Genomic DNA, 15,501 nt, shown 5'->3' on the forward strand with positions numbered 1-15,501 from the left:
ATTTGTGTATATTGGCATTAAAATGCCTTATTTTTTTACGTTACATGGAGCTGTCCAGTCCTGTAATTTCAGCACTGGACAACTCCATCTAACGTTTCAAGGTTTTAGTGTATATTGGGACCCCCCCCCCTCCCCCAATCTCCCCAACCCCGACACCACCCTCCCACCCCAACCCTAACCCAAGTTTCGAAAGGCAAACTTTCAAATTTTTTTCAAATAAATTGTCATTCGAAACTTTTGTATTTCGAAAAAAAAGATTTGAAAGTTTGCCTTTCGAAACTTTTGTATTCGAAACAATGACTGGACACCATTTAACGCCAAAGACTAAACCAGGAATTAAAGCACGAAGCATGGCGGAAGAAGGATGTGGAAAACCCTTAAGCCCATGAGAACGGGAGAGATGAGAAGGATTTTTGGAAATCGTCAAGACCAAGACTTAGAAAGACAGAGGTGAATAGTGACGCGACTTAAGTACGAGACAAGAAGAAAGTATAAAAGTTGTGGGAAATCCAAAAGCCGGACTTAAGTCAGACAAACAGGCTTCCTTGCAAAAACAGAGAAAGGGGCATTCCCTCTGAACTCAAATTTAGGGACACTGTGGGCAGTGTTTGAACCCAAGATCCTCCGAGTAACAGCAAGTTGCTAATTGTATTTGGTACTATTGGTCCATATAACTAACCCTCACCACTGATTTACAGATGATGTGTTGCTTGTGAGCTCTGTAAATGATACGTTTTACTAATACAAAAGCTCAATGCCAAACAGCTTAGGGACCTCGGAAGGAACAACTGTTCAGTAGTGTCACTTTTGATCCTGCAGCTTAAACAGTGCACATACATCTTTGCATCGGGCATGTTAACCTACCCAGCTGACGTGTTACTGATTTCCAACGTGTGCAAAGCAAAGCAATACAAAAGTGGAAGATAGAGGGAGGGGGCATTTTTGGAAGGCTCAAGCAAGCCCTTCAAATAAACCGGTGGCAATAAATCATTTAGATAAACTGAAGCTCAACCCCAATATCTGAATCCTCCTGGGGAGCCAGGTGAAATTAATTCAGATCCAGAAATGTGATGTGGACATGCTTGCTCACTTCCTACCGGAGGCTGGAGATGACCAGAAAGCTCATACAGATTTATGTTAGGTTATTGTGATTTATACTGCGCCCCGCAGCCATTTTCATGGTCTCCAGGCAACCAGGCGGATCTGAAAAGGAAGAGGGTTGGGATGTGTTAGTTAGTGGTATTGAGTGGGAAAGCGCAAGAGAGCTTTGATGTGCTGTTGGTGGCTTCAGTTCGAAAAAGAAAACAGTCACTATGTGCTGGTATGTTTTTATTTTATCAACATGGTGTGGTGTTTGGTGGGTGGTTGTATGTGGGTGTTTTATGTGCGTCTTGGATGTTGTGGAGGGTTGCTAGAGTGCTCGGTGTTTGCAGTGTTTTCGTGGTGAAGGTAGAGGTCTTGTTTGTTCAGTGTTGGGTGGTGGGTATGCAGAATATGAGAGCATTTTTAGTAGGGTTAATCAGGGTTTGTCTAAGTCTTTTTGTGTGCGTTCGATTATTACCTTGGGTTAATCTTATTCTATGCTGTTAGGGGTGGAGTGTTTTATTTCTCCAAGTTTCTTATTGTGTTGGCAGTTTTTCTTTGCTGCAGTTCCCTCTTCAGCTTGGTGAGTTAAAGAGACATGTTGTTAACATGTCTCTGAATTTTAAGTGATCTCCTGGTGTTCGTATTTCCTTTGGGAGTGAGTTCCACAGTCTTCAGGAGAATGCTGATCCCCCAAATTTGTGTTTGGCGTATCATTTTCGGTTCATGGCGAATGTCATTGCTGGATCTTAGTGTTCATTTTGGTTTGCAGATGGTGATTTTTCCCTGTATAAATTCCGTTCCTTGGCCGTGAATTGCTCTGCGTGTTATGCGGGGTGTTTTGTAGAAGATTTGTTTTTTTGACTGATAAACAATTAAGTGTTCCCAGTGCTGGTGTGATGTACTCTCTCTTAGTGAGTGTGAGGAGTACTGTTGCTGCTGCATTCTGTATTTGTTGTCATTTTCTCATACAGTATTCTGGCATTCTGAGATGGATGCTGTTGGCGTAGTCTATTCTTGACATGACGAGAGAGATGGTGGCGAGTGTTGTGTGGGAAGGTGAGGAAGGGGTGTACCCTCTTGATTGTGTGTAAGTGGAAGAAGTATTTCTTAACTACTGCGTTGACTTGTGGCTCTAGTCTTAGTTTGTTGATCATTAGTATTCTGAGATTTTTGACCACTTTGGATGGTTCTGGTGGGTTTCCCAATTCGGTAGGCCATGGGAAGTGGTGGTTATTCAACGGGTCGTCAGGTGCGATCATTATTTCTGTTTTGTCAGGATTGAGTTTAAGGCTGTTGGTGCTCATCCACTGGTTTAATTCAGTGAGGCAGTTTGTGAGTGTTGGGTTTTATTCTTCGCTGGGATTGATTTTGTAGACGATTTGAGTTTCATCTGCGTAGTTGTATCAGGCGAGGCCAGTCAACCCCATCAAACACCTCTATTGTTTGACGTTTGCGGCCCTACAAGCAAAAACCTATAAAGGGGGTATACATTCAGGGACCAGAACAAATGGGTGCAAGAAATGGAGGATAATTGAAAAATTCTCAAACTGAGATCTCACTGAAATAATAATAGAATTTGCAGCTCCTCCTGTCACAACCTGACCTAAAAGACAGGAAAGCCAAAGGAGGCTACAACTCACTGGTTGTACTGGTAAAACAAAGCAGATATTCTTTGTTCACGTCTCAGTGTGAGCATCACACAAAAGAGTGAAAAACAATAAAATCCCACAGAGCACCCTCAGTGAAATAATCGTGCATCACAAATAGGGTCTGTGTGTCCTGGTTATATACATTCATCGATTACATATGTCCACATTATTGTCAAGGTGACAATCATCCAGAAAGGGACTACAGCGGTCTAAATGCTGCATTTGACTCCTTTCATGTGGTAAGAAGTGGTCCGTTGCTGTATCAATTCTTGTTACTGGTCCAGCGCAGATTGCCTCACTCTGCCACCAATAGGAGAGGCTGATGGGCTGAAATAGGTTTCCAGAACTTTGAGGCACTGCTCAAATCTATTTGGCCTGTATTCTATGAACACAATTAATTGAATACGTGCTAATCTACACCATGAAACGGAGGGACTGTTGGCAGCTCTCAAAAATAAACACATTAAGGTGCTGCCCTGTAGCTCCAAGAGTAGGAGTCAATCTGTATAACAGTTTGAAGGCTGAGTTGGGAGTGCAAAACCTGTCACTTCCAGATGTCTTTGGTACTAGCATTATGGATGAGGGCAAGATGATCTTTTCTACCACTTGGCGTGCATACTAGAGTAGAAAGGGAACATTGAATTATGGCATGTGAACAATACGACACATACTGACAGTCTTCAATTGCGGAGGATCTAGAATGATTTGATTGTATCTGTTGATGACTGGGAAGACCCTTCCCTCCCGCAGGCGAGGAGTACCCTTATGAAAGTAGGCTTCATTTGTCACAAGCCTCCTCTGTGGTTTTCAGGGAGGCATTCCTGCACGGTGGCAGAATGACAGTGCCAGGAGGGTCTGGTTGAGATTTCAGTTTCACAGCATGCCTCTCTCCGGAGGCTTGGAGGACTCCCTTAATCATGAAGCAGCTGGGCAGACTATGAGCAGCCATGGAGATCACGGTCAAAGCGTGGGCAGGGGGGGGAGCACCCACCTTGCACGGTGATCAGGCATCATAGGTATGGTACTAAAATGCTGACAGTCCTGGAAATGGATCACCTTAATCGTGGCTCCCAAGTTTAGAAAAGATCATGTTAGCAACTTTTATGGTGATGTCGCGAAATGCTTCATCAGCAACTGATCGAAGTGGAGGCAGGCAGCTGGTCTGAAGCCACTTGCCCGACAGAAGGCTGCAAATGGAAAGAATAGAGTTTCAAGGTAAAGCCAGGCTGCTGGAGCTCTGCCGGGACTCTCTTCTGGATGTTGCTTTGCATACAGAAAGGTTTTGCCCCCCTTGTGCGAAGGAGCAAAGGGGAATGTCCCATTTTTTCTTCCCAGGGGCCACAGACATCACTACAAAAAATGAGATGGGGGAGAGTGTCATTTCAGTGCGACTGATAAAATATCTGGACCCACGGTCCCTTGAAAAGGTACAGGCTTTTAATTGAGGACTAACCACAGCGTCAGTGAGAAATGCCATTTGAAGCATTTTACCAGTGTTTGGTCAACTTTAGCTCAAGAGAGATCATTCCTGGCCCCCTTCCTCTTTGACTTGGCCTTTGCAGACCCCCTCCTTTGACGAAATGACCTAGGGCCTCTGAACTCGTAACATGCTTGCACTAGTGCAGGGGCATCGCGAGATTTGCATGTAATCCCCAGGCAAACTGGTCCCGCTGTGGGGACACCTGCACATCTTACAGATACCAGATACCTTAGACCAGTGCATGGAGTAGACAATTTAGCTGTTCAGGCTCGGAGGAAGTGCCATTCAGCCATGCGCCCTGCGAAGGCTCCCTTCACCTCTAGCCCAAGAGGAAACACCTAGATGGCCCTGAGGAGGGGGCAACGCAACACCCTCTTCTTACTAGTGGCGGCGCCTGTCGATCCAAGTCATTACTTTCCCTGGCTTGATGGGGCTCAGCTGTAGGAGTTATAAGAACGAGAATAATGCTTTAGGGATGGATATAGTGCTTTATGTGGATCTGCCTCTGAGCACTTTAGTTGAGATGGCCGGCCAACGTCTGCCAGGGAATTCTTTTTGTTTCTGGTTAGAACGGAATGTATTACACTGGGATGTTGCCGGGAGATATTCCTAGTGGGTGTGACGGCCTCAGCTCAAGCACTTCCCAGCAGACTTTGCTTGTACCATGGCAACATATTGTGGAGTCAGCATGCCTCACTTCTCAGGGCATGTAGATTAGCAATGTCAGCCACCAGAAGATATCCCAATAATAATAATAATTTAGCATTTATATAGCGCTACGAACCCTCAGGCATCTGAGCGCTGCTTATTATTACCCACGGTGTGTGGTGCTCATTTATCGACCTCGGAAGGATGAAAGACCGAGTTTGGCCCTGCCGGGATTCGAACCTGCGTCAGCAGGCTCTGCACAGATGTCAAAGTGAGCGCTCTACTCGCTGTGCAATCAGACCGGCTATCAGACCCATCAGTTGTAAGCACGAAAAGTTAGACCACAAAGCCTTACACACGTGTTTTAGATAAGCAGATGCCATATCTCTCAGAAAGGATTGTTACATTTTACAACATTTCAGGTTAGAAACACCACTGGGTGCACTTACCCAGAGCCGCGCTGTCCAGGCTGCACTTACTCAGAGCAATGCTGCCTTGATTGCACTTCCCCTTCCCTTGCACTTTGCGTTACCGCACTTGCACGATCGGAATGACACAGGGCCTAGTAAGAACATTTGTCTTGTCCTCCCTCTGTACCCTCCCATGTTTTGTCGCACCTATAAACACATTTGTACAGGCACGTTATGAATGACTTATCATATCATATCACTGCTAAGAGCAGTAGCCACGTTTTACCCCCATACGCCCAGGCCTGCGACACAATCATTGCCTTCTGTGTTTCCCTATTCTCCCAGGAAAAGTAGAAATCTTTATTTAAAATGAACCTGGTGGCCACTTCGAGCATGCGCTTTCACACAGTCCGCCCCGTTCAAGCTATTGCAGCTCTATTTAGAAGTACATTATGAAAGCGACCAGTATGCTGCTTCATCCCAAAGGGAGTTTTACTTATCTGGAAAGAACCTGCTTGTATAGTTTAGCAATCTAGTGCAGCATGACACTGCGCGACGGCTGTGCACGACTACAGGTCGGATGCGCTCATTGGCCACACTCCTCCTCCCTGTGGTCACCTGACAGACCCGAGACAGCAATCGATATATTGACAATGGGCTCTGCGAGGAAGCCGCTGTATTAGAAGCCCTTCGTTACTTCCCAGTTACTGGAAAGAGCCACCATGCTCACGCATATCCCATGACCACCCGAGATCACGTTTCTGAAATCTCGTCCGCATCGCGCTGGATGCATTACCTTAACGAATGACTCCACCGAAGAGAGACAGAACCAGTAAAAGATTACACAGCACAGCATATCAGATGTTCCAGCAGCCTATGACATTACCAACCATTAATCATACAAGAAAAAGCTTACCAAAAAACTTCCAAACGCAGAGTTAAATATAGCTGCTGCCTGCAAAGAAAAACAACACAACGTTACTTGATGGGAAAGTAAACAAAGAGGGAGGAGTCTTTTTTTATGATAATATGACAACATTCTCGGCCAGTGAGTAAAGTTGGAGACCACTTTCAAAGACTAGAGATGCCCTAAACACAAGCTTAACAAACATTGTCAATGCCAACAGTTTAGGCTTTTGTGTATGCATGGGGAAAGCATTTGGCAGGCACTGGCAGAGTGGTATTAACTGACCATCTATGGTAGCAAAATGGTGTGAGTACCTGGCCATATAACAGCAGTGCCTGGCAAATGCCTAATACTTATACACATATCAAACCTATTAGCTTTGCCAATGCTTGTTTTTAACAAGGCTTAATTGAAGGGCATGCACAGTGCTTATACATCGAGTGGTAGAAGGCAGATCTGATAAACAACATTTGGATTACACTAGTAGTAAACTTACAGCTCATATACATCTCATAAAACGGCTTTCAAAAAACAATGCCAGCCACTCGGAGTGTAAAGTTTGATGGTAAGGCTGGATTAAAGACAGCTCCAAGAGATCCCAGGAGGATGTGTTTTGGGCCAGTAGGGGCAGAAAGTGGGTGGAAGTGGCCACGGGGATTAGCATGGCAATGGGCAGTCAATGGGTGGGTAAATAACCAAACTCCACCCACAACCTTTGTGTCCCTCCTCAAATGCCATTCCTCCCTGCTAGTACCCCAATACAATAGTTGCGGCTGATAGGTGGCGCTTTAGCCAAAACTAAAAAAGTGATAAAGAATGGCAAATATTTACTTTAAATGAAAACATGAGTTTCGAAGAAAGCCAGCGCATTATGGTCACATTGACACATACATCAGGAAACAAAGAATACAGCAAAACTAGACAATATATGGACCTGTGAAACTGCACCTATTTCCTTATGATGTGCCGAGCTCTTAACTGTCCGTGAGAACATGTTTTGGCTGCTAAAATAACGCTAAACAGTGATGCCCTGGACATTGATAGCAGTGCTGTTAAAACTGAAAGATTCCCAGCCATAGTTTGGAGCCGACACCTACCGACACATCCAGAAAGACAATGGAGGGGAGGCAGCAGTGTCTGAAGGGGAGGCTGCAGTGTCTGAGAAGCCCAACCAATCACAAAGCAATCCCCCGAGGCAGCGTCTCCCCAGCGGCCCGCCGAGCCCACGCGGGACGCCCTCGTGAATGAGGGACGGGCGCGTCCATGGCCACTCCAGCGGCGGCCATATCAGAGTTTCCCAAGTTTGAAGGAGGTCCAGAGCCAGCCGAGGCGCCGCAGCCCAGGCAGCGTTCTGCTCCCAGGGAAGGCGCAATGAGAGTGAATGGGTAATGAGGCTAGGCTCCGCAGAGCTTAGCTTTCAGATTCAAGTTCATAATTAATTCAAGAACTTTGATGGTTTCATTAGATTGCTCCTTTGCCAGGCCCATCAATAAGAAATGGCACTGGACTCCAGCTTCTCCGTGACCCAGGAACACGCCGGGGCTTGCTGGCTCGCGGGGACAGCAGCATATGACGCGGGCAGGGCTCTGACTGGACACAAAACCGAAAGCAACACTTATTTTCGGACACCCCTCATTCACAAAAAAAGAGGCCCCGAAAGCGCGTATTTTTTCCAGCCATAACCGTGCGGACAAAAACGCTAGAGAGGTCCAATGAGGTACATACTGAACCTTAAGAGGTACGTCATTGGAGTAATAGCAGGCTATGATATGATGTTTTATTTATATCGCGCCCACAGACAAGTGTTTCAATGCGCGGCAAGGGAGGGTTACAAGGGAAAACAAAACAACGATCTTACTAGGCCCAGTGACATTGAGAACGTGCAGAGGAGAGGGCATAGGAAAAGTGCAAGGGGCAGGGGAGGGGTGTAAGTGCTTAACACGTAATCAAAACAGGTCGTGCAGCCAGAAGGTGGCAAGTGCAAGAGTTAAGCGCGGACAGCGCATGTCAAATAAGTGCAGGAAAGGGGACCGTAGGGTTGCAGATACAGCGCCAAGTGCAAGGGTTGCCAGGAGGCAGTGCGGGTATGCAGCTGGGTGGGCAGGGATCTGGGCACGAAGTCAGAGGGAAGCCAGATGCCCAGTGCGGAAACCAACTGATAAGCAAGGGAGAGGAAGAGAGAAGGCAGAAGCAAAGAGGAGGGTCTTGAGGTGGTTCCAGAAGCGGAGATGGTTCTCAAGTTCCATAGAGGCAGGGAGGCTGTTCCAGAGGGAGGCCCCAGCCGAAGAGAGAGATCTACCACCAACCCGTTGCTTGGAGAAGCGACTGACCCTGAGGGAGTTGGAGGAGTGAAGAGTTAGAGTAGGAAGGTATTTCAGAAGAGAGTGTTGGCTCTCAGGTTCCTACTAATACCTCCTCCCTCTATATGTGCAAGCTTCCATTTGATCAAAATGTAAACTCACCTGTCCAGCCAAGGAGGGGGGGGGGGACTATGTGTACTATACATATATGTGTTTTTAATTTTCTGAGTAATAACATATACTGAATTCTCTCTAAACTCCAACACATCCATGACTCATTGACCCACAGGCAAGTTAAGGAATAAGTACAGTACAGCAGGCACACTTCAGCTGCATAGGAATAGATATCAATGGGTTTCCAGTGATTTTTAAGTCTCCAGAAAGCTAAGAACCACAAAGTCCAGAGGACGGAGACTGCTGTATCTTTGAGGGCAACATCCAAAGACCATTAGTAAGAGTTGAAATAGATAGAACGTTGCCTAAGTGGACAAAGGGTCCGTAAGAGGCTGCACTATTCAAACATCTTTCTATTAATCATATGAGAGCTTATGGAGCGCACAGTGTTTGGGAGCAAGGCATCTATCTGCTGGATCAGATGCATGCCTACACTGGGAGCCAGTGAATTGTGGAAGGGCAGAGTCAAATTTGGGTCAGACAGTGTCTATTTCAATTTTCTGGAGCCTCCTCATACTTTCTCAGGGTACCTTAGATACAGCATTTACTCATCTAATTGCAGGATTTTAATGCCTTATGATTTATACTTGGTTGTAGTAGGATTAATATTAACATCAAAATGTGTACAAACTGTACGGTGGAGTTTGAAGCTCCTGACCATTCAAAGCATACATCTAAAGCCTTAGATTATGGTACATAATACATAAATAATCTTATAAAGGGAAAAATAAATTTGCCAAGAGCAACTCAATTCATATAGGTTTCCAAGCAACAAGTTCAAAATTAGCACCAGTATTATTGCCAATGGGTCATTTATTAAGACATTGGGGACTCCCTACTTGTGACAAATAAACTTGTGGTCCAGAGATGAATATCACTCTCTAAACCATCAATCAGCCCCACACCTCTAGTACTCCAGAAGGGATCCAAACAGATTGGAAACACAAATTATAAACCTCCTGGTCCAATTTTGGTAACGTGGACGGAACGACTGGCTTATCTCTGAAAGGTCGTGGATCGTTGGTTAGTTGCAACACAGCAAAAATACTATTACCCAATGGTAAAAGCAACTGTCCAGTCATAGTTGTATAAAAATTATCTACTTTATTATTATCACAACAGACAGTTCTAGCACACTACAAAATACAACCCACACTGTAAAGGAATGCAGAGGACAGACAGTTAGAAAGAAGGAAAAATGATGCACTCTGGATACTGACAGGAGGGTAGTTGGTTAGTAATGTATCGCAATAGTTCAAGATACTTGGTTTTACCACAAAGGGAACAATGGGTCCTAAAATGTCAGTATGGGCCTTCAGAGAAGGACACTGGGGACTGAACCACAATGTACTTTGTGCTGTAGATATTCTTGGTTCTTGACAGGGGTTAGTCAGTTTCAGGGTGCTTTGCAGCTTCTGTAACAGAGTTCAAGACGGGAGACAGCTGCAGGTATCAGGCGGCAGGCAGATCGGCGAGTGAGGCTGGATGGACGGCTGCAGGCTGGCCTACACGGCGGCTCAGGTTCAGGAATCGTTATCTCAGTGCTGGTCGGTGGTTCTGAAGTACTGGTCAAGGCGTTTCGGACGGTGTTAGCAACTGTGAAGGACCAACAGTCAGTGGTGCATTTGGTTGCAGCTCGAGGGGTTGGACTGGCTCGAAAATGTCCTTTAAGGCAGACGTCGGTAGATGCTTGCTGATGCACTCCTCCTACCTTCCTCAATGGGCAAGTGTCGTCCTTTAAGGCGGAGTGCCCAAAGCTGAGGAGAATGTTGCAGGCAGCTGCCTTGTCCTTGGTTTGGTTCAGAAACTCTCTGGCAATTCTCAACTACGGAGCTTGCTGCGGAGCCTAGCAGGGCACACTGTGTGCTGGCTGGGTACTGGTTCTGCAGCTGCTGGAGGGTCTTCTGAATTCAGTATTGCCCTCTGTTCCCTGGGAAATGTTTAGGGGTGGGATCTTGCTTCCCTCTTGGATGACCTGACCTTCCTTCATTGGTGGAAGATGTAAGGCAGACTGTACCTTCAGCCAGGGTCCAATGCAGAATTGTTCTTGCTACTCCTTGCGCACTTTGACGCCTGTGGGCTTAGGCGCGTAACAAATCCAAATAGATGTCTTCAGTGCCCAAGAGGGGCCCAACCCTCTTTTAAAGCCAAATGGACCACAGGGATTGGTGTAGGCTAGACATACCTTAGTGAGCCAATCATGGGTCCCCACCAACATTCTCCTGTATGCATGAGGTTGTACTGAAGGTGCTAATTCAGCACCAAATAGGAGGACACACCTACCACCTTCAAGAGTAAAGAAGGGGGTGACGGGCATCTGCTAGGAGGGGTGGGGAGGAGGAACAGCAAGGGTACAAAAAGCCACAGTCACCCTGTAAAAAGAAGACCTCACTGGGAAGGGCAAGGGTAGAGATACATTGTATGTGCAGTCAGCCCAAAGTATTTTTATATAAATAGCACAAGTTTGGGGAAAAACAATATCTTTGATAAACACATTTGGTGGGGAAACCCCGAGGGCGGGCTCAACCTGAGAAAACCCGATCTGAAACACAGGACCAGCACTCCCGGGGCCAGGGAGGAGGGAGACGGAGCACAAGCTGCTTGTTGCAGAGAAATCGAAGCAAAACACCACTGGGTGATGTAATTACAGGGTGGTCAGTCAATCCAGCAGTCACACGGGGTGGAAGGGAAATGGATCTGAGCCAGTTTAGCAGTCACATGGCCACCCGTGCCCATCGGCAGGTGGCTATACGAAAGGGACACTGGACAAAGTGGCGTTCCTGGATGGACCAATCAGATGGTAAATTACTGTGCTCCAGGGAGGTGGCCAGCCTTAAGAGTATCCACCACAGGGCTTGCAAAGGTCATCATCTAGCAGGTGCTGTGTGAATGTCTCCTTACCCACCAGAACCATGGTGTCTCGTGTCCTGTTCTCAATTGTGCGGACCAGTGGCAGTGTATTAAAGTTTTGGTGGTCAGCAAAAATGTTATTTTACTAATTGCTAATTGTTCCAGGGTGGGCTGAGAATCGATGCAACGCCACATGGGGAGGTGATGTGTTGGGATATTGTTGATTTATTGGGGGTATAGAAAGGGTGGTTGGTATCGTCTCATGGTGTAGACTCATGGTGGAAGAGTAAGCACCAGGAGGTACATCATGTAAAATAGGGTGCTTGGCATTTGCATTGGCAGGCATATGGAGACGGTGCAGAGGAGGTACAGTGCACATTTACCTTAACATAGGGGACCGTTAGCCAATGGAGAGGGCTGTTAGATACGAACACTGTGTAAAGTGGTTAGGCCTGTGGAGAGGGCCAGTGTGACGAGTGGAGTGCCTAGTCGGGCCTGTGGAAAGGGCCAGAATCAATGTTGAATTTGGGGTCAGTGGGGGTGAGCGCAGGGAAGGTTGGGAAATAATCGCTTACATGGACAGTCCCCTGGACCACATGTGTCGGAAATTGGCCCAGTACTGGGAGAAATTATCACAGTACAATTTTCATTGGGCTCAGAAGTCAGGTCAGTGTTTCAATGCGTGGCCGGGGGAAGGTACATTTGACAGAAAAATAATAGAAAATATGTTTCCCTGGCAATCGATACTGAAGGCGGGAGCTGGCATCAGGTTGACACTGCATATGAAAGGGTATTGGGGGTTTCCAATCTCCTTTGTTAGCCTCTGTAGCCAGGACCCATCTGGGCCTGTTTGAATTAAACTCTGATTAGTATGTGAAGCTGCACCAGCAACAGAGGTAACCAAAAGTACAGGGTGGACCCATGGAGCCTGTGTTAGTTAATTAGGCTAGCCATGGCATGAGGAAGGTGTTGTCCTCCCCCTTCTGAGATGACAGTGTGTACTCTTGGTTGTCATATCCCAACTAAATATCACATGGGGTACTGCACCTGTAGGCTGTGTTCACCCAGCGTACACAGGTCTATGTGTATGATGTGAAGTGAGCATAAGAACATGTGTGTGGATTAACCCCACACATTTTCCAGAGGTTGATCTACCATCAATTTCATTTAAAATTTCAAGAAACCCAGGCGAGCTCACACCTACCGTGCGGATGATCGAATTCCTCACACTAGTAAAGGGATTGAAATAAAGGATTGACGAGTAAGAACTGAAAGGAGTTCCTGGACATCACCCAGTAACTAGCAGGAAGCTAGTATGTAGCATTCTGCAAACCTAACTTCCAGATAAGATGCAGCCTATATCTTTTACTCGATTATAATTTAAATGACGCGTCACGCTTTAAATGTCTTTTGGTTGTGTCCTTATGCTCCTGTATATACATTCCCAGTTAATGTCAAAAAGGCTTGTTTGTATGGCATCAATCGGCGTGAGAGTCAAAAATAGCTCCAAGTAGCTGGTGGTGTCAAGCTAACGAGACACTACAAGAAGGAACTGCATAGTTCCCAGCAATTTCAATCCATGCTACTGTGTCTCTGCAGGTAGCCCAGGAACCTCCATGCATTTTCAATTGTTACAGCTAACATACATTAAAAACTCCACATGGCCAGACACAGCTCAGAGTTTTTCCTTGCAGTGCTCTTTTGAACAATTCTCTGTGCAGCCTGTGACAGTCACATTTAGCTACGTTAGAACCCTTTGGGGACACTGGGGTCAAGGGGAGTCTTCAGGCTAAGCAATGAGATCCCTAAAGGTGGTACATGAGGTTCTTCAGAACCCCTCGACCAGGACCATTTCATCATGCCTCCTGGATGGTAGCCTGGACAATAGGGAACGAACCAATGGGTCGGAACCCTCCTATAGGACATCAAGAGGATTTCCCTTCACTCAGTCCCCATCCCTGCGGATGCGCATGAGAACCCAGCACCCCTTTCCCAGGGTCGACCCAAGATAAGGCCTCCCAAGATCCAGTAAGACTGCCGGGGGAAACAAACTCCCCACAACTACAATAGCCAGGATGGAGCCACTTTGTGGATTTCAATGGAAGCACATGCCTCGCTACCCGGAGGCAAGAGGTAAGGTATGCCAAACACCAGCCAGGTGGGAAGGAAAGCACACCTAGACATTTCCCTCAAACACCTCCGCCAGAACAGCACAGAGGAAAACCTACCCTTCTCCCTGTTCAGACGCAGGGTTTGAATATACAAAACACTTATTTGGATTTAAAAACACACTGAAAGCACCACACCAAATTGAATTTCTGAAGGACATAGGAATGCACACATGCCCCTTGAATTTGAAATACCCCAGGCTTAAACACCATAACGTGCAAAGTAGGCAGCAAACCACTAAGTGAGGGGAACAGGCCCCGGCAGTCTCTTAAAAGTGGGGTTGAGCTGGGGGCCTGCCGGGGTCCCCCCGCAGTCCCACCACAACATTAGAGGGACACATTATCCCGTTGCGGCCGCAGCAGGAGATGCACCCACCATTAAGTCAGGCAAGCCGACAGAAGTGCCAGCCAGCCAGCCACAGCACTTCAGTCAGTCACTTCAACTTCCTCTGGTGACCCTTCGCGCGAGGGGTCAACAGAGAAAGTTACTGTCCCTTTGTTTCCCCTGGTCGCTCAGGCGTCTTTAACCCTCGGCGAACCTGGGGACTCCTCAACATATTTCGAGGTTTATAATAGATGGCTTGAAAAGTACACAATTCAAGCCATCTTTTATAAAGCTTTGCCGATGGACAAAGATGCCTTGGGCTTTGTCCGTCGGCAAGCTTTATAAAAGATGGATTGAATTGTGTATTTTTCAAGCTATCTTTTATAAACATAGAAATATTTTTAAAAGATGGCTTGAAAAGTATGCAAAACATAAGGTACGCACACAAATATATAAATGTTATAAATTTGTGTGCCCACCTTACTATGGTTTGTGTACTTTTCAAGCCATCTTTAAGCACACAAACCATAATAAGGCACGCTAACAAATATATAAATGTAAGCATTTATATATTTATATTCGTACCTTACTGTGGTTTGTGTACTTTTTAGGCCATGCCCATCATACAAGCCACACCCCAAAGGAGGGCCCCCTCGATTTGTTACCCCACTTAAAGCCCTGGGAACAGGCTGCTAACCAAACAAACTCCAAAAGCCATTGGTATGAATTCACAAGCATAGGCAATGGAACAGTTTGGGCTTTTAAGTAGGCGTGGGAAAGGTATTTGCCAGACACTGCCGTAGTAGCATTAACTGGCCATTGATGGTAGCAGGTGCAAAATGGTGAGAGTACCTGGGCATCTAATAGCAGTGCCTGACAAATGCCAAATACTTACACAAGCTTGGCTTTACCAATGCTTGTTTTCAACTGGACTTCAATCAAGGACAAGCATAGTGCTAATAAATCGAGTGGCTGAAGGCAGACCTGGTTTAGACATTTTTATTACACCAGTAGCGGGTTTACACCACCAATTAAATCATTAACTCCGAGAAGACTGCTTTGAAAAAACACTGGCAGGCACTTGAGAGCAAAGTTTGATGGTAAGACTTAATTAAAGCGAGTTGAAAGAGTTCCCATGAGGAGGTGTTTTGGGTGGGAATGGTCAAAGGGATTAGCATGTCAATGGGCAGTTAATGGGTGGGCAATAAACCAAACACCTACAAGCTTTGTGTCCCTCCTCAAATGCCATTTCTCCTTAATGCAATAGTTTTGGCTTATTCCACCCAATAGCCCCAACTAAAGAAGTTCTTAACTTCAAGGCCTCAACTCAGAATCAGATCACTGCAGGTAGCCACCAGATCACTCCAGCATATCATGGAGTCACCTGGCACAGGCAGTAGAAAAGAGACAGGGAGAAGGGAAGCAGGAGGGCAGACGCGCATTGCAAAGCAGTAAGAGCAGTGAAAGGTGAACGTTCAGGAGAGCTGAGAATACTCAGAAGGAT

The 15,501-nt window shown here is 46.3% G+C and overlaps 1 protein-coding gene across 3 annotated transcripts in view; it reads right to left on the bottom strand.

Annotated features, from left to right (window-relative positions):
* SLC10A7 (solute carrier family 10 member 7) overlaps nt 1-15,501 on the bottom strand; it is a 1,071,777-nt gene that overhangs the window by 710,369 nt on the left and 345,907 nt on the right. For all 3 annotated transcript variants that reach the window (XM_069631237.1, XM_069631239.1, XM_069631238.1), the window contains exon 5: nt 6,190-6,228. In XM_069631237.1, coding sequence (XP_069487338.1) covers nt 6,190-6,228 — 39 coding nt within the window. The remainder of the gene's footprint in view (nt 1-6,189; nt 6,229-15,501) is intronic.

This window comes from Ambystoma mexicanum, chromosome 6q (assembly GCF_040938575.1).
Source record: "Ambystoma mexicanum isolate Mex_15411 chromosome 6q, UKY_AmexF1_1, whole genome shotgun sequence".
NCBI lineage: Eukaryota > Metazoa > Chordata > Amphibia > Caudata > Ambystomatidae > Ambystoma > Ambystoma mexicanum.